The 20,502-nt window shown below is 36.7% G+C and overlaps 1 protein-coding gene across 1 annotated transcript in view; it reads left to right on the forward strand.

The window, feature by feature from the left end:
* SLC38A6 (solute carrier family 38 member 6) overlaps nt 1–20,502 on the forward strand; it is a 54,424-nt gene that overhangs the window by 23,261 nt on the left and 10,661 nt on the right. Inside the window, exons 5-9 of the mRNA XM_049770265.1 lie at nt 3,571–3,649; nt 9,305–9,387; nt 9,861–9,919; nt 19,245–19,310; nt 19,717–19,770. Coding sequence (XP_049626222.1) covers nt 3,571–3,649; nt 9,305–9,387; nt 9,861–9,919; nt 19,245–19,310; nt 19,717–19,770 — 341 coding nt within the window. The remainder of the gene's footprint in view (nt 1–3,570; nt 3,650–9,304; nt 9,388–9,860; nt 9,920–19,244; nt 19,311–19,716; nt 19,771–20,502) is intronic.

Below are 20,502 nucleotides of genomic sequence, written 5' to 3' on the forward strand. Positions count from 1 at the left end.
TCAGTAGTTCAGCTTACTTAAGCCAGGCTGGATGTTTCTGACATCGTAGCTTGGGTAAGTTACTTCTTTTTATCCATTTCTTCATTTGTGAAATAAATAATATTTACTTTCCTGGTTTGCAAGGAAGACTAATTGTCATTAGCCCTAGTAGCCTCTTGTGTGTCTGGGAGGTGCTTTCTGTTCCCTTAAGGGACAGTTCCAGATAGGTGAATTTTTTTGTGTGTGTGTGTGACAAGCAAAGGCCAAATAATTTTTGAAACCTGCCAAATGGGCATCAGAAGAAGCCTGTCTCCTGTCAGCTCATCTCACAGTTCTTCCTTAGCCCCTTTTGTCAATGATGCTTACATTTCTTCTCTCTTCCTCCATTCTCTCGTGTTTCTTTTTATGATTTGACCCACCAATATCAGTACCCTACTACTTGCTAACCAGATTTTACCTTCGTTTAGTTATTTCTTTATATAACAGTTGCTTTTCCACATGATTTTTAAGGAGTCATTTTTTAAACTTATGTGTTTTGATTAGGCTGACAGAATTTTAGAATTTCTTTTTTAGGGAGCTTTCTATTAAATGAGTTTTTATTAGGGTTTTTGTTGTTTGTTTTGTTTTGGGGCTACACCGAACGGCGCTCAGGGGTTACTCCTCACTGTGCTCAGAAATCACTCCTGGCAGGCTCAGGGGCCCATATGGGATGCTGGGGATCGAATTTGGGTTCATCCCAGGTTGGCATTGTGCAAGGCAAATGTCTGACTACCTGCTATTGCTTTGCTTCCAAGTTTTATTAGTTATTTTTAAAATGAAGGAGAAAAAAAATACCGATTTAGATAATGTAGTGAAACAAAATGATTTGTAATGGCCCAGTACATGTCATCAAGGTACATCATCTAATACTGATTTTGTTTTAGAGGTTAGAACACTTAGCTATAAATTTGGCTTTTATAGATAATGCTGTTACAACTATAAATTTATAGAGTACAGCATCATATGTCTTATATTGGGAAATCTATCCTCTGTATGAATGTCAGCAAAAATCTTTTTTTTGCTTGTGATCTTATGATCTTAGATAACTTTTTAAACATTTCCATGTGCCATTAATAGAAAATATGAGACAAAAGGTGTGGTGAACAGCTATTTGAACTAGTGAATTTGAAAGTTCTTAAATGTTTTATTTATTTTATTGAGCTAATATTTTTTGAATTGAATTAAGACATTCTTAACTTAAGCTGTATTTGGTTATTATTTTTTAATTTCATCTCTATTATATAATGCAGTGTGTTTTAAGATACGATTCCTTACATCAGAATTTGTTTGTGGTGAAGGAAAAATATAGACAGTGAGTAGGATAACATCTTTATTTTACTTGCTTAATCAGTGGGGTTTTTCCATATCATGAACACTGTGGTTTTGTAACTCTTAAAACAAATACCAGAATTCTCCAGAAAAGAAAACAGTATTGTGCATGTTTTATTACATTATATATGTGTGCTGAAATCTTTTTATTTTGAGACAGAAACATATGTTTGGTGAGTTCTTATTCCTTCAAATATACATGATTCTTCAGACTGGAATCTAATGAAATAGGACTCCCATTTAAAAAGCAAAGAGTTAAGGCTACAACAGAGGATAAAAGTGATCAGATGATTAGCCAGGGGCTAATAGAAATTCTGGGAAGAATGACAGATTGTATATTAGAAAGAAATACGATCTCATATTCATTGAAGCCTTTTACAACCGAAGATCTAAAAGTAATAATAGAAAATTACTCAAAGAGATGAATGTCTGAAACTTAAGAAATGCATATGGTGTTGGATTAATCCAAGCAAGAAAGACTGATGGGCAGATAATAAATTTCATTGTGCAGGAATTCTGCATTTCTTGTTTTCAAGGTACTTTTGTTCTATATTCCCCTGCAGGTTCTATTTAAGAAGTTTAAGACTATTTTCAGAAAATTCAGTTAACGATTTCATCATCATACCATATGTGTATGATTCTTTGGAAAAGATAAAGTCGTGTAAACAGAGGCCTCGGCCTTCTAATCCTTGAATTGAGGAGGTTAATCTAAACCTTCTTTCTGCTCTGTGCCAAAGTGATAGCATTTTGCTTTATGAGAAGATGAACGATATACAACATCTTTGCACATGATATCGATTGTAAATGCCTCATTACAAAGAGTTTGCAGAAATGCACTTATGCTGGAAGGAAAGCTAAACTCAACAACTGCTGAGAAAAAAAAAAAAGAAATAATCACAAGCTGGGAATTGTATATTCTAGTTGCAGAGAAGTGATTAAAATTTAACAATAAAATAACATTAAAATTTTACTTTGCTATAGGTACATGTTCTCTTCCTAAATAATTTGGGGGTGGCATATGTTCATAGAAATTTATACCTAAGTTAGTATGTGTCCTTTTTCCCCCTAGGGTTATGTAGTCACACCATACTAAAAAATGATTTGGAGGAGTTCTACTACTTTTAAATATGTTGATTGGGAAATACTTGTTTATTCTAGTCATTGCCTGAAGTTTGCTCTTCAGATGTGGCATTTAATTGTGTACTTAGTTTTTGTGGGTCCAAATGGAAAGTTCCTGAAATAGTAATAATAAAATGAACATCACATGAGCATGCTACTCTTCCGTTACATACTCTTGTTGACTCTTATAGACTACATACCTAATCTGTAGGGGAGAAAATGACTATTACTTCATCTAATTGAAGTTTCAGATTATCTGGGTTTTACATACTTAAGTAGAAGTAGTTAAGCTTAAACTTCAATACTGACGTATAAACAGCTTCTTTTCTTTCTTTTTTTTTTTTTTTTTTGGTAGCCATATTAAAACTTTCTAGTATATGATGATAGTCTTAGTGTTTTTAATGGCCATATTGGAAATAGGACCATTATGCAAATGTCCTAAAATAGTTATTTCTGTGGGCTTTTTACATGAAGTATAGTAACTCAGGGTGTGATTTATAATATAGATAAACTCTGTTAATAGTGTAAAGGTTATATTTGTTCCTTTATATGTTTAATACCTTCTCTTTAAGTTTTTATAATTTATTTTTAAAGGGCAATTTTTAATTTATGCTACATTTATTTTATTGTTAATAATAGCAAGAGGTCATAATATTGGGAAAGAATAGTGAATAGAAGGATTGAGAGGAGAGAGACTTCTAGGAGGACTTTCTTTCTAGTTACAAGGAAAAAATAAAGATATTAGCTATATTTATTAGGCTATCAATTATTAAATTAACCTGTGATGCCTTGAACAGGTTGATTGATAGTGAAAGAGATTCTGCTTATTTTCAACAAAATTTTCCTTATGAATGACTCAGAATTGCAATCTTACAATTTACTTACCTCATTAGTTTACCATGGACCTGAAATGTAAATATACCTACAGAGTTATTTATCTCAAATCCTGGTGTATAAAATTATACATCTTTGAGAATAGTGCAGTAGGAGTTAATTTTCTATGTGTTATAGCCCTAATGGGGCATCTATGTTTCTGGATAGATTATTGTTTAAATGTTCAAAGTTGGGTAATTCTGCTAAGAACTCTTTTTATTCCATTTGCAGCTATGTCATCTTATCTTTTCATTATTAAAATGGAGCTTCCAGCTGCTATTTCAGAATTTTTGTCAGGGGACCACAGTGGGTAAGAAAAAAAATTTTATTCTGTCCATTTTTTGAACTCAGTAGTTATGAAACCGTATTGGGAACTAAAACAAATATAGTTCTTGACCTCAAGAGACTTCGAAATTTGATATGGGGCCTAGCAGTCTTGGAGACAAAAACACTCTGTAGGTACTTACTGGTGGTCCATTAGGTACAAAGAACTCTGTGAATCCTCCAAATTGAGAATACTTGAAGCACCAAGTGTAATTTCTGCATTCTGAGGGAGGGTAATAGAACAAGACAGGTATGAGCCACCACTTAGAAAAGAATGAAGCTGGCATTTCTGGGATCTGAAAGGCCAAGGAGGGGGACTGGGCAAAGTTGAATAGTACTGACTGGGAAGGTTTGCAAGAGAGAAGGAATATGCTCAATTCTGCTGTCCATTCTCAGGAAGCCAGAGTGGGTAAAGATAAACCAAGTGATAGAGTCACAACTGTACTTGTGTGACATTCCTGTTACCAATCATGATTTTAAAAATAAGTCATCTGGGGGTCAGAGAGCTAGTACAGTGGATAGGGCATTCGCCTTTCATGTGGCTAGCGGGGAGTCAATCCCCAGTACCACTCTAGCCCCCCAAGCAGCACTAGGAGTGAAATCATTTGTAGGGACTTTATTAATGGTTTTATCCCTGTTTTTAAATAATATAACTAACAGTGCTTAGCTATATAATTAACCTTATTTCTTTTATTCAAAAACACTTAAATTCTCATAGTACCTCAATAATAAAATAAGGTAAAGAACTATTTCTCAAAAAAATAGTAGTTTCTAAAAAGTTAACTTACTCTTTATGGTAAAAATTAGACTTTTCCTTTCAGTGTGTATAACAAATTTTGAGAAAAATAAATTTAAAATAGGAAAAAAAAATAGAAAATATCAACTTATCTCTGTCTTCAAGTATTTTACATAATTTCCCAATCACAGCACCAATAAAAGTGTCAGACTTTTTTAGTTTAATGCTTGCTATGTAAGAAATTATTTTAGTATTTTAAATAATTTAAATCCTGTGTAAAAATTATTTAATATCTTAGATTTGAGAAGTTTTCTTATGTGATAGATTTATTTTTATATATATAATTTATGGCTAAGGACTCAAGGCAGTGTGAGGGAGAAGTGTTAGACTGGAGAGATCTGGCTTTGCATTACATTCTTGCCCTTGCATTCTTCTAACCCTTGCTTGATCCCTGGCACCACTTGGTCTCCTGACCTAACCTTCAAGTCCACCGAGAACCTTTGGGTGGCCTTGATGAGTCCCCAGAATCACCCATCCCTAGTGACAACCTTATTAGATCCTAGCATTGAACTGTTGGCCCTATTGGCTGAGAATCATGGCGGTGGCCCTCTGGTCTTCCTTGAGGACTACTTGGGAGATTTCGTAAAATATATATGTTAGTTTAGGAAAATATATTAGACTTATGGCCTATAAACTATAAGGAAATTTCGCTTGGTTCTAAGATCTTAATGTTAGTTTTTTGGGTTTTGTTTGTTGTGTACAACTTGGAGTGAAATTGGAGCTACTTGGGGTCGATCCCAGTGGTGCACATATGGTATGTGTGGTACTAGAAATCTAACTTGGGGTGTCCGAATGCAAAGCACAAGCTCCAGTCCTTTGAACTAACTCCCTGGTCCATAAAACTGAGTTTTGAAGCTAGTTTCTGTACCTGAATTGTATGTATAATGAAGGCACCATAATTCTTTCTTCACACAATTCTTAAGGTGATTAAAAAAACATCTGAGCTTTTTTATAGCAATAGCATAGTATTAAGTTGGCAAAATTAAGACATTCCAAAATAATGACTGCTAAAAGTGGTCTTTCTCTTTTTACTCTGACTGGCTACTTGGAAAGTAGAGTCAAATAGAATGCATACATAAGGTTTTTTGATTTTAATAATTGTCACATGGTTTTTCCTTTTCCTTGGTCCTAAGTTTAGTGACTACAAGTTGGAGTTTTTTGTCACATGCTTTTATGAAAAGAGGAATAAAAATATATGAGCTTTTAGAAATAATTAAGGTGATCTGTGGTGAAACTCACTTAAACTTCAGTCTTTCTCTCTACAAGTATTATTTCATCATGGCTTTGTGTTAAATCGTTTGTCTTTACATCATTTTTCCACTATGTCTTAAAAATGAAAATGAGCTACCATCTCATTCATGTCAGAAATGCATTTTTAAAACTGACTACTTTAAATTATTATAGCCAATTTGCATCATCTTTGTTAAAATGTTTTTAAATTATACACTCTTAATAGCCTCATCTTGTTCTAAACATTTGCTTCAGTTGGATTTCATAGTTTTGAAAAAATTAGTAAATTATTATATTAGTTGCTTAGAATACAGATAAATTATTAACTTTTAGGGTTAGTGCTTATAAAATAATTAAGAACTGTTATGGCAATTGAGTTAACTATCGAATTGATTTATTTCTAGGGCTACCTAGCAATATTTCTTCTATGATATCACTGATAGAGATAAGCTTTTAGGGTTTGATTTACAGTAAGTTATAATAAAGATCTTTTAGGTGTGGATTATCTGAGAGAGTTGATGTATCTTTGTGAAGTATAAATCTTTATGAAATGTTAGAAAGAAGGTTTTTGCTCATATTATTCTGATTTATAAAGTATTATTAGAAGTCAGAAGCTATAATACTGATACTGGACTTTGGTGAGATAACTCTTTCTTTATAGAATAACTTACATTTTAAAAATCTACTGCTGTTAAAAGTTGGAAGCTCTCTGTTAACATTTAATGATCTTGTCAGGGGAATATGATTGACACAATTAAGTTGTCTTGCATTTGAGTTCCATAATTGATATGGGATGTGAGTAAGATCCTAATTCAGAACATATGATACTCTTGTTCCATTCCATTCGAGAATGAAATTAAAGCAACTTATAAATAAATCTGGTTTTCATTAGAATATGGAAAAAAACATCTGCATGCCAAAACATTTGCAATACAGCTAAGGATTTATGCTCCATATTTCATACTGGGAACGTTTTTATCATATAGGATTAAATGCCCAGATCAAACAAGTTTTCTAGGAAGTATAAAACTTTTTACTCTAATTATTTGGCTTAAAGAAAATGTATACTGTGATATGTATACTATCATAGTAGGAAAACAGGGACTTTATTAGATAATTCTTTTTATCTCCTGTTTAGGAAAACATGTAAGTTAGTATATTCTTCTAAGATCCTGACTTATATTTTTATTTATATTTAGTATGCACTCTGCCCCCGTTTTTTATCCTACTGGTTTTATTTTGTAAGTTTGATTCTTTCTGCTCTGAAAAATGTCCATTGCCAAACACAGTTCAGTTTGATTGCGATGTGCACATGAAATTAAACTAACTTTATTTTCACATAAGTTAGACAGTAAACTTTACTCTTATTCCTGTAGTGCCTTTGTTGTTGATGGCTGGCAAAGAACAGCACTTTATTTACCATTTGTTTTGTTAACATAATAACAATAATCACCAGTAATCAAGCTAGGGACAGAGAAATGATATTTTGCAGCAAAGCTGTTTTTGTATTGGAAATTTAAAGTTCAATCCTGTAAAGGATTGAACATGTAAAGAAATCTTGAGATAAATAAGGCATATCTGAAAGATTCAATAAACTCACAGTGACCATTCAAGACTAGAAAATATTTCTGTGGCCTCCATCATTTAAGATCATCGTCTTCCTTTAGCTGATTTTGTAGACAGATAAAAAGCACTGGTTGGCTCCGATGATCTCTACAGCATGGTCTCTCATAGCTCGAACGTTCCGTTACTCTGACTCTGCTGTCCTGCTCAGAGTCGGGGAATTTATCTTCAGACCCCTTCTAATTAGGGGCTTCGGGCTTTGGGTGCCAGGAGTGATTGTGCATAGTGAATAGTTTTAAAATAGGAGAAGAGAAGAAGGTCAGAAGATGAGAACTTGGAAAAGTTCCTTTCTTCGTATGCAGGAGGAAAGAGTGTCTGATCCTGAGAATGAATATCCTCACTTTGCACAACTCCACCTTCCGGACAGCGAGGACGACAGAACAAACAGATGGAATCTGCTTTGGTGCTCCTTGGGGCATTTTTTCCTCCTGGCACTGCAACTGTTGGATCTGCAATTGGATCCCAGAAGGAAGGAGATTTTAGGCATAGAGCCCTGGACTCCTTGCCAGCTTCGGGAATTTAGTTGCCAGGTGCTTCTTGGGGGGCTTTTTGTTGTTGTTTTTTAATTCTCATCTAGTAGATAGACATGCTAAGTATATTTTTGTATTTTTTTAATGTATGGACTCGCCTTGAAGTTTCTGCCTGCTAAGAATCGAAAGGCACGACGTGCACATGCAGAGAACACAGCTTTAGGTTCATGATAGAAATGGTTTGATTAAAAATCAAAGAGAATAGATGCCATAGTTTCTTGGACAGGTACTATGCAAAAGACACGAATTCGGGTGAGGGAGAGAGAGAGAAATGTGATTGTGTGTGGCACCTTTGCTGCTGCTGCTCCTTCTCTTGCTCTGGCCCAAGAAGTTGACAGGATCCAGTAGCATCCTGAAAGGTACATTCGAAGGGTTAGGAGATAGTTCAGCAGGCTGGAGTATGTGCTTAGCACGCTGGAGCTTGGGCTCCATCCACAAATACAGCACGATTGCCCAAGCAACCCCTAAGTACGATGGCAAAAGCAAATAAAATTGATGTTTTTGAGAGAATTTCCTCCCGGCCCAAGGTTAAAAAGACATACATAATCCTCATTGGGGACATAGACTTTGAGTGTCCCCCAGCTCCTTGTATCTGTCTTTCTCCTGTGTTCTTCTGTGTTGTGTCACTTAATATAATTCCCTCTTTTTTGTTGTTGGTAGTGTCTATATCAGGCATTGACATGAGCATGAGGGAAATTCCATTTGAAAGTTCCCTCTTTAATTTTAGGGAGGAAGAGTTGAAGGAGTGGTATTAATTCTTTGACTGTTAATAGAATTAATTAGCTGATTAATAAATTAATAGAATTTACCAGTAAAACCTTCTGGCCCAATTTTTTACAGTTTTTAAGTACATCTTTTTGTTGTTGTTTTGGGCCACAATGGTGATGCTCAGGGGTTACTCCTGGCAATGCACTCAGAAATTGCTCCTATGCACTCAGAAATGGCTCCTGGCTCAGGGGACCATATGGAATACGGGGAATTGAACCTTGGTCTGTCCTGGTCAGCCGCGTGCAAGGCAGCCGCGTGCTATCACTCCAGCCCCAAGTTTTTAAATAGATCTTTTTAAAGGAGTTTTTGTTGTTATTGCTGAATTGTCTCCTATGTTTAAGGGTTAAAGGATGTAAGTATTTGAGAGATCTCTGCCAATTTTTTTCAGAAAAATAATAAACCGTTTATATTCATCAATTTTTGTGAACACCTTATCATTCCTAACTGACACTATCTATTACCTTAACTTTTACATATTTGCTAACTTGGTACTTGAAAAATGATAGCTCGTAGTTTGGATCTATTTCTTTAATGTAAATGCTTGAATACGAATAATAAAATCCTGTAGGAATGTTTTAGCAGACAGAAGGAGGCTTTTCCTAGTGGGTGGTTGTCATGAGTGTATGTGTTCGTATGTCTAAAAACCGAACTCTGGAGTTCCTTGTCTAAAATAGGATGTCATTTTTCCTAATAGATCTTGGTATCTTGATGGACAAACACTATTAATTATCGTTTGTGTTGGGATTGTGTTCCCTCTTGCACTTCTTCCTAAAATAGGTAAGTTTTTTATTTTATTTTAGAAAACAACATTATTTGTTTAGAAGAAAGAGTGGAGCAGGGAGAGAACAAGAAAAGAGCATGTAAGGGCTTTTAAACTTCTAGTCCCGATGGTCCTGAATAACTTTAATTTGGTCTCGTTATAGGTGGTTCAGCTTTCAGCCCCGCCTAGTTAACCTATTACTTGGTTTGAAATAGTATTTTGTCTGCCCCACTAAAATAAAATCTTTACAGCAGAACATTAAAAAGCAGCCTTTCCTTACAGCGTACCATTAGTGGTAAGCCAGTTCCAATCCTGCTGTACAGAGCTACATAAATGATCTGTGACAGATAGTTGGAATGTTGTTATTCTCAGCCCTGAGCCCCAGATACTAAGCACTATAATGGAAAACATGCCCCAGATGGACAGCTTGAGCTGGGCATTAGGATCCCTCTCCTTATAAATTGCTTTTTATTTTACTGTTATTTTACAGGCTTTCTTGGCTACACGAGTAGTTTATCATTTTTCTTTATGGTGTTCTTTGCTCTCGTGGTAAGTTTAAAATACAAGTCTATTGCTTATCTCCTCACTAAAATTCGACTCGTTATATTAATGGCCTTCATTCCTTTTATGTTGTTGTTGGGAGTCCTCCATTTTATTTCACTGTGTTAGTCAAAGCACTTTTGTTTCACAACCTATGTTCTTATATCTGCTTTGAAGACTTTTAGCTGCAGCAGCATTTCATTATCTCTTGTCCTTTACTAGGGAGCAGAGCACACTGAGTCACTTAAAACCTTAGAGGATAATTTCTTGGTGTAGACACGTGTGTACTTTTTGTTGTATGTTTACAGTATGTATATCTGTTGTGTAGGGTTCCTCAAGGATGAAAATCTACTGATTCTAATATATAAAAATCAGTTTTGGTTTTTATTATTATTTTTTTTAATAAAAATCAGGTGCTAATCATTGTCATTTTAAGACTTTGTTTTATTCTTGAGTCCCAAGATCTACTTTGAATCGGGTGCCTGAATTCTACCTGGCCTGGTTTATTTGGCATAAGTTCTAGAAAAAAAAATATTACTAAACATAAATAATTCTTTCACATAGGAGATTTTTTTTACTTTTAAAATTAACTCACTTCTATCATAACAGGAAAAATACCGCTCAGAAAACTTAGGCCGGTTTATTTTGATACATCTTTAAGAGTTAATATAATTTTTTGAAGCAACATGGTATTATTTTACATCACATGTTTTGATAGCATCATGGAATGACAACATTTTTAGATGTTCATTGTTAAAAAGCATGGTGTATATATGCATTGGGTTAAATTTCCCAGTGAAAGTCTTATTTTCTCCTTTGCTATGTATCTGTCCCCTTTCTCCCAATTTATCTACTTCTGTTCACCCTTTCTTTCTGACAACACTAATTGGTCATAGACAACAAACGCTCTTTGGCTTTATAGATTTCATCTTGTGCATTTTCTTTATATTCTACATATGTGCGAAAAATCATATGGTTGTCTTTCACAGTTGACTCTGTTTTATTATTAAACATGGTGTCCTCTAGGTCTATCTCCTTAATTGCAGAGCTTAATATTTTAAAAAATAATTAGTGTCCTATAGTAGATATTGGACTACTCTGGATATAGTATCACATATTTTTGTTTGTTTTGGTTTTGGGGGTCCACATCTGGCAGTGCTCAGTGTTTACTCCTGGCAGAATCTGGGGACCGTATGGGATGCTAGAGATTGAACCTGATTTGGTCTTGTACAGGATAAATGCCTGCCCACTGTGCTCTCACTCTGGCCCCCTAGTATGGCATCTTTATTCATAAATTAATAGGGCATTAGTTTACTTTTAGGGTTCTTTTTTCTTTATTTTTTAATTGTAGTTTAGACAACATGATTACAAGAGTGCTTGCTTTTATGGGTTTGATGAACATCAAATCTTCATCATCACCACTGTTTTTTAAAACAATGTAATAGAGAAAAGAGTGTGAATTCCCTATTTTGGGGGAGCAGGCTTGACACATGGCTTACTCCAGTCTTTGTGCTCAGGGATCGGCATGCTGGGGGACCATAAGTGGTACCAGGGATTGAACCAGCCAGCTACATACAAGACGAGCGCCTTAGCCCCTGTCATATCTCTTCATCTCTGAATTCCGTTAGTTTGGAGGGACCTCCCAAGCAGTGCTCCTGGGCCCTCAGGGCCTTTCCAGAGATTCTACGAGGGCCATGTGGTATCAGAGATCAAAATTGAATTGGCCTTGTACAAGACATGTAACTTAATCACTATAACTCTATCTCCAATCCCTGAATTACATTTTTAAATTATTCTAAAATAATTTTAACAAACTAAATATGGTATCTTTGTTTAAAATTTTGAGTTTTTCTCTTATTGTGGCAGCTTATTTTATAATCACTAATAAGTATCAAACTTCAGGTAGAATTAAACATTTACCTAGGTGGGGGTATGTTTCTAGGCCATTTTCAGCTGTACTCAGGGTTTTACTCCTGGCTCCTTCCTCATAGATAACTCCTGGTGGTGCTTGAAGGACCACATGCTCAGAGAGAACCTTATGTGGTGCTAGGGATTCAACTGGGGTCCGTCAAATGCAAGGCAAGCAGCACCTCCTTAATCCCTATGCTCTCTCGCTCTCTCTCTCTGGCCCCAGAATTAAACATTCTAAACTTGCCTAGAAGAAACATATCTAAATTATTTGATTCGATTTTATTTATTTATTTATTTGGTTTTTGGGCCACACCCAGCGGCACTCAGGTTACTCCTGGCTATTTCCTCAGAAATAGCTCCTGGAGGGCACGGGGGACCATATGGGACAGTGGGATTTGAACCAACCACCTTAGGTCCAGGATCTGCTGCTTGCAAGGCAAACACCCCTGTGCTGTCTCTCCAGCCCCTAATTTAATTTTTTAAGCTTGTTTTAACTCTTCCTAGCTGTTGAGGAAAGGAGGAAGGAAAATTGCCGTCTATAAGAGCAGGCCCACATTACTAGATAAAATCATTTTATAGAGCCAAACTTTACAAATGTCAATAAGATGTAGGATACACTGAGTTTAGGTATAAAGTTATCTCTTGGGCCATAAGAGATTAAAAACAAGGCTAAAATGGCTTCAGGTTATTTGAATGGTGTGGAAGTGAATCTAGTTCATTATAAGAGAAATGTTTAGACTTAGTTGAATGCTCTAAAACTAAAAATACTATTAAAGTGTCTTTGTTTTTGGTCTACAACTGGTGATACTCAGGGATTACTGCTCGCAATGCTTGGGGGACCATATGGGGTGCTAGGGAATCTGACACATGTTAGCCTCATGCAAGGCAAATGTATGCAACCCAAAATACTTGTAAAAGTATTTACATGTAACTGCAACTGCTGGTTACCAGCTGGTTAATGCTGGTTACCAGCATTAGAAGTATTGCCCTCCCTATCAAAGAGATATATTTTTCAAGCAAGTGAATTTGACATACATTTTTTTTTTTTGGTTTTTGGGTCACACCTGGCGATGCTCAGGGGTTACTCCTGGCTGTCTGCTCAGAAATAGCTCCTGGCAGGCACGGGGGACCATATGGGACACCGGGATTCGAACCAACCACCTTTGGTCCTAGATCGGCTGTTTGCAAGGCAAACACCGCTGTGCTATCTCTCCGGGCCCAACATACATTTGAGATATTTTCCCCCATTTTACTCAGGTATTTAATTTAATTTAATTTAATTTAATCTTTAGCACTATATAAATTCAAGGTATAAGCATTATGATTTGTCTTTGTTACTATGTTTATACAGTGTAAGGTATAAGCATTATGATTTGATTTGATTGTGAAATGATGATCCCATATGTTGTAGGATACCATCTATAAAAATACTTTTTAAGCTCCATATTCAAGAGGGAAATACCAAATATTTTCATCATAATCTGATTGTTGAGAAATCCACATGGTGTGGAATAGCCTCAATATGCAATTGACCGTGTTTCTGTTTAAGAGAATCCATACAAAGAAACATTGAATTCATTTTTCTCAGATAAGTGGAGGTCTAGGATAAAGGTAATTTGATTTTTAGCTTTCATTCTCCCTTGAGAGAAAAACCTGTCTTGCTTGCTTGTCTATATTGTCTCTCCTCTTTCTGCTCTGGAAAAGCCTTTGTTCTCTCTTGAATGCATCCTTTCTTCTTCTTCCTTTACCCTCACATCTTTCTAGGTAGGTTTTGCTTAATAAAAATGATTTTTCTGGGGCCAGAGCACAGTGGGTAGGGCATTTGCCTTGCACATGGAGATCCAGGTTTGATCCCTAGCATCCCATATGGTCCCCTGAGCCTTCCTGGAGTGATTTCTGAGCATAGAGCCAGGGGTTATCTCTCAGCGCTGCCCGGTGTACCTCCTCAACAAACAAAAATGTTCTTGTTTCATTTTTAAAAAAAATAGTTTATTTTATCACTATAGTTTGATAGAGCTGTATTGATATATCCCTTGATTGTGATTGTCACAATACTCATTTCTATTACAGCAGATTATTTAATGGCTTATTTAAATAAATTTTTATTTGCTTGCAAGGTGGGATGGGGGCTCTCTAGCAGTGCTTCCCAGCAAGTTTGATTGGGTCCTGCAATGTCAGGGATCCCCATGCCACTGGGCTGTGATGGGGCCTCCAGGACCACACCTAGTAGCTCACAGGACCCCTGGGGTTCTGCTTTGTTGGGAGACCTTGTGATGCCTGAAGTTGAGCCCAGTTCTGGTGCATGCTAGACATATACCCTTACCCCGTCCTCTTCTGTTTTTTAATGCAGTGTTTAACTGTGGTTCAGTTGCGAACAATACCCTTCTTTGTGTATTTTAAATGCTTTAAAAATATCAGTGTTTTTTTCTTTGAGCCAATTTAAATTTGTTCAACTGGGCACAGTGTCTCCTTATGCTCTGGTGGCAATGAAGACTATAGAACTATTAAAATGCTCCTTTCAATTTTGGGCTCTAAATATTAGGCTTTTAAATGCACAATATAATAAATGGTTAGCAAAAATAAATGTGTATATGTTAACACAGTTTTTTGGGAGGGATACTGGTTTATTTTGTTTGGTTGATTTTTTGTTTTGGTTTTGGGGCCACACCCAGCTATGCTCAGGGGTTAATCCTGGCTCTGTATTCAGGAAATTTTTTTTGTCACACCCGGCAGTGCTCAGGGGTTATTCTTGGCTCCAAGCTCAGAAATTGCTCCTGGCAGGCACGGGGGACCATATGGGACTCCAGGATTCGAACCAATGACCTCCTTACCTCCTTACTGCCTTACCGCCTTACCTCCATGCTATCTCTCCGGCCCCAAAATCCTGGTTTTTTGAGCCAACTCTTTTTTTGTTCAAGGATTTGTTAATTTGCTAGAGAAATAAACTAAATTTATTAATAAACCAGTGTAGGCAATACATAATTAAAAATACATAACTAAACATGAAGTTGTTTGCTTTAGAATAAGAATGACTGAGAGAAAAAGAAGGATCACTGAGACTATTGTGAAGCAAGATGTGGGAGAAAATAAAACTTGAGTCTTTAAAGGTGAGAAAGATGTAGAGTAGAGAGAAGACGGGGCCTTTTGTTCACTTGCAGGCATTTTAAGTTTTTTACTTAAATATTATTATTTGGTTTGAGGGCCTCACCCTGTGGTGCTTAGGGTATCATTCTGCAACCAAGATTGAACCTGGGCCTTTTGCTTGCTCTTCAGATATCTCCCTAGTCCTTTTCGTTTTGTTTTTGGGTCTCACCTGGCAGCTCTCGGGTAACTCCTGGCTCTGCACTCAGAAATTGTTCTTGGTAGGCATGGGACCATTCGGGATGCCAGGATGCGAACTACTGTTCGTCCTAGATCGGCTGCGTGCAAAGCTAATTTCCCTACCACTGTACTATCTCTCCAGCCCCATCTCCCCAGTCTTGAGCAGGTATTTGAGAGGCAGAAGATTGAGAAAGTAGGGTGAGCTACACCTAGTGGTCCTAAGTATTTCACTCTGCCCAGGGGCCATTCCTGGTAGTGCTCAGGGAACTATATTGCTGGGAATCAAACCAGAATAGACTGCAGGCCAGACAGGAATTATCTCTAGCTCTACTTGAAGCTTTTTTGTTGTTTTTTTTTTTAATTTATTATTTGTTACACGCAGGTATTTTTAATTGATGTATTCATTTCCCCAATTTCTTTCTATGCCCTGGAATGATCTACTGTCTTCAATCTGAGCAAGACTATTACTCTTTGTAATTATGTTTATCCATTTCTGTTCTCTGTTTTTTTTTTCCCCCCTGGGACATCATCTCTATTCATCCTGTTCCAAAATGGAAGCTCGAGGCTCTGCAGGAAATAAAAAAGAAGCTAAGCAAAAAAGAAACAAACAAAAAAAAAGGAAACTATAATAAGTGAATTTTAGGGGCCCAGAGAGATAGCACAGCGGTGTTTGCCTTGCAAGCAGCAGTCCCAGGACCAAAGGTGGTTGGTTCAAATCCCGGTGTCCCATATGGTCCCCCGTGCCTGCCAGGAACTATTTCTGAGCAGACAGCCAGGAGTAACCCCTGAGCACCGCTCGGTGTGGCCCAAAAATCAAAAAAAAAAAAAAAAAAAAAAGTGAATTTTATAGTATATAGTTAGCATTAGTTAAAAAATTTTTTTTCATGGGCCAGAGCAATAGCACAGCAGCAGGGTGTTTGCCTTGCATGCAACCAGCCTGGAACGAATCTAGGTTTGATTCTCAGCATCCCATATGGTCCCCCAAGCCTTCCAGGAGCTATTTCTGAGTGCAGAGCCAGGAGTAACCACTGAGCACTGCCAGGTGTGGTCCACCCTTTCTCTCCAATTTTTTTTTTTTCGACTGGTAAAAGTAAGTAAGGAGGGGCCGGAGAGATAGCCTGGAGGTAGGGCATTTGCCTTGCATGCAGAAAGGTGGTTCAAATCCCGGCATTCCATATGGTTCCTGAGTGTAGAGCCAGGAGTAACCCCTGAGAGCAGCTGGGTGTGACCAAAAACAAAACAAAACAAAAATAAGTAAGGACATTAATGAGTTAGCTCACATCGAGAGTTGATCAGAGCAGAATAAATACACCTTTAGTGACTGCTCACACTACCAAAGGAAGATGTGAGAAGCTCAGTTTGGCAGTGTAGAAAGAGACACAACACAGCTAACGATCTTGATTTGATTCTCTATCTTCTACCACACCTTGGTGAAAAAGTTTAGGAGGTGGGAGGGAAAGATAGAGAGATTACCATTTTTAATTTTGGACCAGTGGATCAGAATAAAATCCAGCAACAAACAACAAAGTATATTGCCAACTAATTTTTGACAAAACAGCCTCTTTAATAAATGGTATTGGGACCATTGGATAACCAACCACATGTAAGAAATTAAAGCTGGATCCATAGCTCACACCTTACACAATAGTCAACCCAAAGTAGATCAAAGAGCTTGAGATCAGACCTGAATTTATGTAACACATTGAAGAAAACATAGACAGAATGCTCCAAGACTTAGACCTCAAAGAAGTCTTCAATGATATGATGCCAATGGTATATGCTATGTAATCAAAACTGAACAAATGGGACTAATCAAACTAAAAAGTTTCTGTATAGCAAAAGAAGCATGGGCTAAAATGAAAAGAGAGCTGAGTGGGAGAAAATATTTGCACCCAACATATAAGATAAAGGTTTGATATGTAAGATGTACAAAGTACTCACAAAAGTTAACTTCACAAAACCTAAAAACTCCATGCAAAAATGGGGAGAGGAAATGAACTTATACTTCTCTGAGGAAGACCATCAGATGGCCAATAGGTACATGAGAAAATACTCATCATTGCTTATCATTAGGGAAATCCAAATCAAGACAACCATGAGGTGGTATCATACATCAGTAAGAATGCCACGTTTCAAAAATACTGGGGCTAATCAGTGTTGGTGAGGATATGGTGGGAATGTTGCCTAGTTCAACTCCTATGGAAAACAGTATGGAGTATAAGCTCAGAATCGAGCTGCTATGGCTCAACAATTTCACTTTTGAGTATCTATCCCCAGGACAGAAAAACACTCATTCAAAAGAATATATACATTGCACTATTCAGTACTCGGTACAATGTAGGTAAGAATGAGTTGGAATCAACTTAGATGCCCAACAACAGATGAGTGGATTATGGCAATGCAGTACATATATACAATGGAATACTATATCGCTCTTAAGGAATGATGGCCCATGCAATTCTCTGCACCATAATGGAACTGAAAGAGATCCTGTTAAAGGAAGTCAGCCAGAAGAATAAATATAGGATGATAATGCTTATATGTGATATCTAGAAAAACTGCATAAGGGAATACAGTGGTTTAAATATCTAGAACACTGTTGGCCCTCAGAGGATAGGGAGGAAAAGGAAAAAAAAAATAAGGTGCAAGAAAGACAAATGTGAAATAATGGGGACAGTGGTCAAGGGAATTTAGGTACATTCGTACATAGATTAAGAAATGACAGAACTAAGTACTTATATCATGAATTCAACAAAATGAAATCATAACATAAGACTCAGACTTTAACAGCCAAACTTAAAAACATGCCCATTAGGATGGCAGGCTGTGGGGTGGGGGTGGGGGGACAGGAATGGAATGGATTTTGGGAACACTAGAGGAAGAAAGTTGACTCTAGTGGTGGAGCTGGTCTGAAACATTGTATGTCTGAAACATAACTATGAATAACTTTGTAAATTACAATGCTTTAAATAAAAAACTAATGAATTTTTATCTTTTATGGTAAATTGGTCTTTTTATTCCATCTTGTAAACATACCTAGAAATGTGAAAGCAACTTCTAATTTAGAGTTATTGAGGATTAAGGAGAGTAAGGACTCTAATCAATGGAGATTATTTCATTCACTCCTTAATTTAATCCTAAAAGTAGTTGTGTTCGTAGATTTATTTGGTCAGTACATAAAATTTTGAATGACGTAGTTGCAATTCAAAACTAGATAAGCACCAGATAGGAATAGTGTTTACTTGTATTGGTCTCTTGCACAGGACAAATGTTTCCTTTATTCTCTCTTGCTCTTAATGTGCTGGGTTTCAGCCTGGAGCAAACATTTACAGAGTAACTGTAGTCCTAAAACAACTGTGCCCATGGCAATGCCAACACATTCTCTACTTAGGTCTAGGAGCCGCAGGCCAAGAGAACTAGAGGGAAATCTTGAAATGGTTTCATTGATTGCTTTAGGAAATAGCATCACTCTTGTTTCATTGTTGATAAAAACATTGTGGTCCTGTTCGGAGCGCCTTTTTCCTTTTTTATTTTATTTTAGTGTCTTGGTGCTTATAGAATTTTGAGAGTTGCTTCAAGAATATTCTTAATCTTGAAGGAAAGAATCTCCCTAAATAGACCTGGAGCATTTCTATATCTTTCTGACTTGAAACCCTAACCATGGGTGACCATGTTAAGCGCTGATCCCTTAACATGTCACTGATGACTTTATTCCAACTAGTAAACATGACCTAAGAACCTTCTGTTTGCTAGCATCTTATTTGGAAGGCTCGTAGTTTCTTTGTGTGTGTGTGTGTGTGTGTGTGTGTGTGTGTGTGTGTGTGTGTGTGTGTGTGTGTGTGTGTGTGTGTGTGTGTTTTATGTTGTTTTTGCTTTGGAGCCATGTCCAGCAAGCTACTTCCAGAGGGCTTAGGGGACTGACTCTATAAGATGCTGGGGATTGAGCTTGGGTTGGCCGCATGCAAGGTAAATGCCCCTATCCGCTGTACTATCATTCCTGCCCTTGGTAATTTCTTGAACTAATTCTAACCTATTTAAAATTAATTTTGTGTCATACGTTTACAAAAAAAAATCTGAATGCTTGTTCCACTTATTTTTACAGATAGTAATTAAAAAGTGGTACATTCCTTGTCCACTGACATTAGATGACACAGAACAATACTTCCAGGTAATAGTTTATATTTTCAGTTTCTTCTGGATTTTTTTGTTTGTTTGTTTGGGGGGCATACTAGCAGACCTTCAAGGGTTACTTCTGGCTCTATACTCAGAAATCACTCCTAGAAGGGCTGAATGGCCCATACAGGATATGGGGGATCCAATCCGGGTTGGATGTGTGCAAGGAAGCACCTTATTTTCTTTTGATTTTGTTAAAAAGAAGGATAAATGACAAATACTATTTTTTTCTAGCAAAAAAAGTAATGCTGGGTTGTATTTTGGAACTTTGTTTTGAAGTATTTTTTATTTGAAAGCCTAGTAATCATAAATTTATTATTTGTTCACATAGTATAGTTGGACTTTACTCATTCGACTAATGACTGTTGGTTTCTCTTTTTCTCTTCAATCCTCTTAAACAGATTTCAAATGCTACAGATGATTGTAAACCAAAGCTCTTTCATTTTTCCAAGGAGGTGCGTAAGTTATTAACAGATACTTTTGGTTGCTTTTTCACATTTCAAGTTTTAAAGAGATTTGTGTAACAAGAGTCTCTTAGGTCTTTGTACCTGTAAGTAATTAATTTTCATGAAAGTGCTAAGTAAAGGGTTGCCTACCACAAGAATAATATTATTTAACACAGGGTGGCCCATTATGAAACAACCACTTTTTTTATTTTTGGCATGCTTTTAAATGGAGCCTGTTTTAAATGGGCCACTGCCTAAAAGAACAGATTTACTGAAAGTCTGGTCTGGCCAATAAGGTCCTCTGTGGATACAGACTTCCTGTTGCCCTTTAGACTTGTAAAGCTAAATAGCCAATTATATCAAAACTCCTCCCCAGTGAGTAGAACCTTAGTCTTGAGCTCAACAGCCTCATCACTGGTCCAGCAATTGAGCATTGCCAATGTGCCTCCTCATCAGTATTTCATAGTCAAAATTTATGATGCCTGGGGCAAAGACTAGAAGACCAAGTCTCTTTCCCTTTGAGCTTTAGGATCCAATTTTAATAGCCGAGCATTGCATCCAAGCATGCCCAAGGAGACAGTCACTGTGATCTGGATAATCTCTACTTTGCCATTCTAAAAGAGCTCATAATCTTCCCTGTTGCTGCAATTTTTTTCCACCCATACTTTGAAATTTGTGCCAGAGACTAGAACCCCCTCTGCTCATGTTAGTACAGTGTGGTAGGTGTGGTAGCTTCTCCTT

The sequence above is a fragment of the Suncus etruscus genome, chromosome 3 (assembly GCF_024139225.1).
Source record: "Suncus etruscus isolate mSunEtr1 chromosome 3, mSunEtr1.pri.cur, whole genome shotgun sequence".
NCBI classification, from domain to species: domain Eukaryota; kingdom Metazoa; phylum Chordata; class Mammalia; order Eulipotyphla; family Soricidae; genus Suncus; species Suncus etruscus.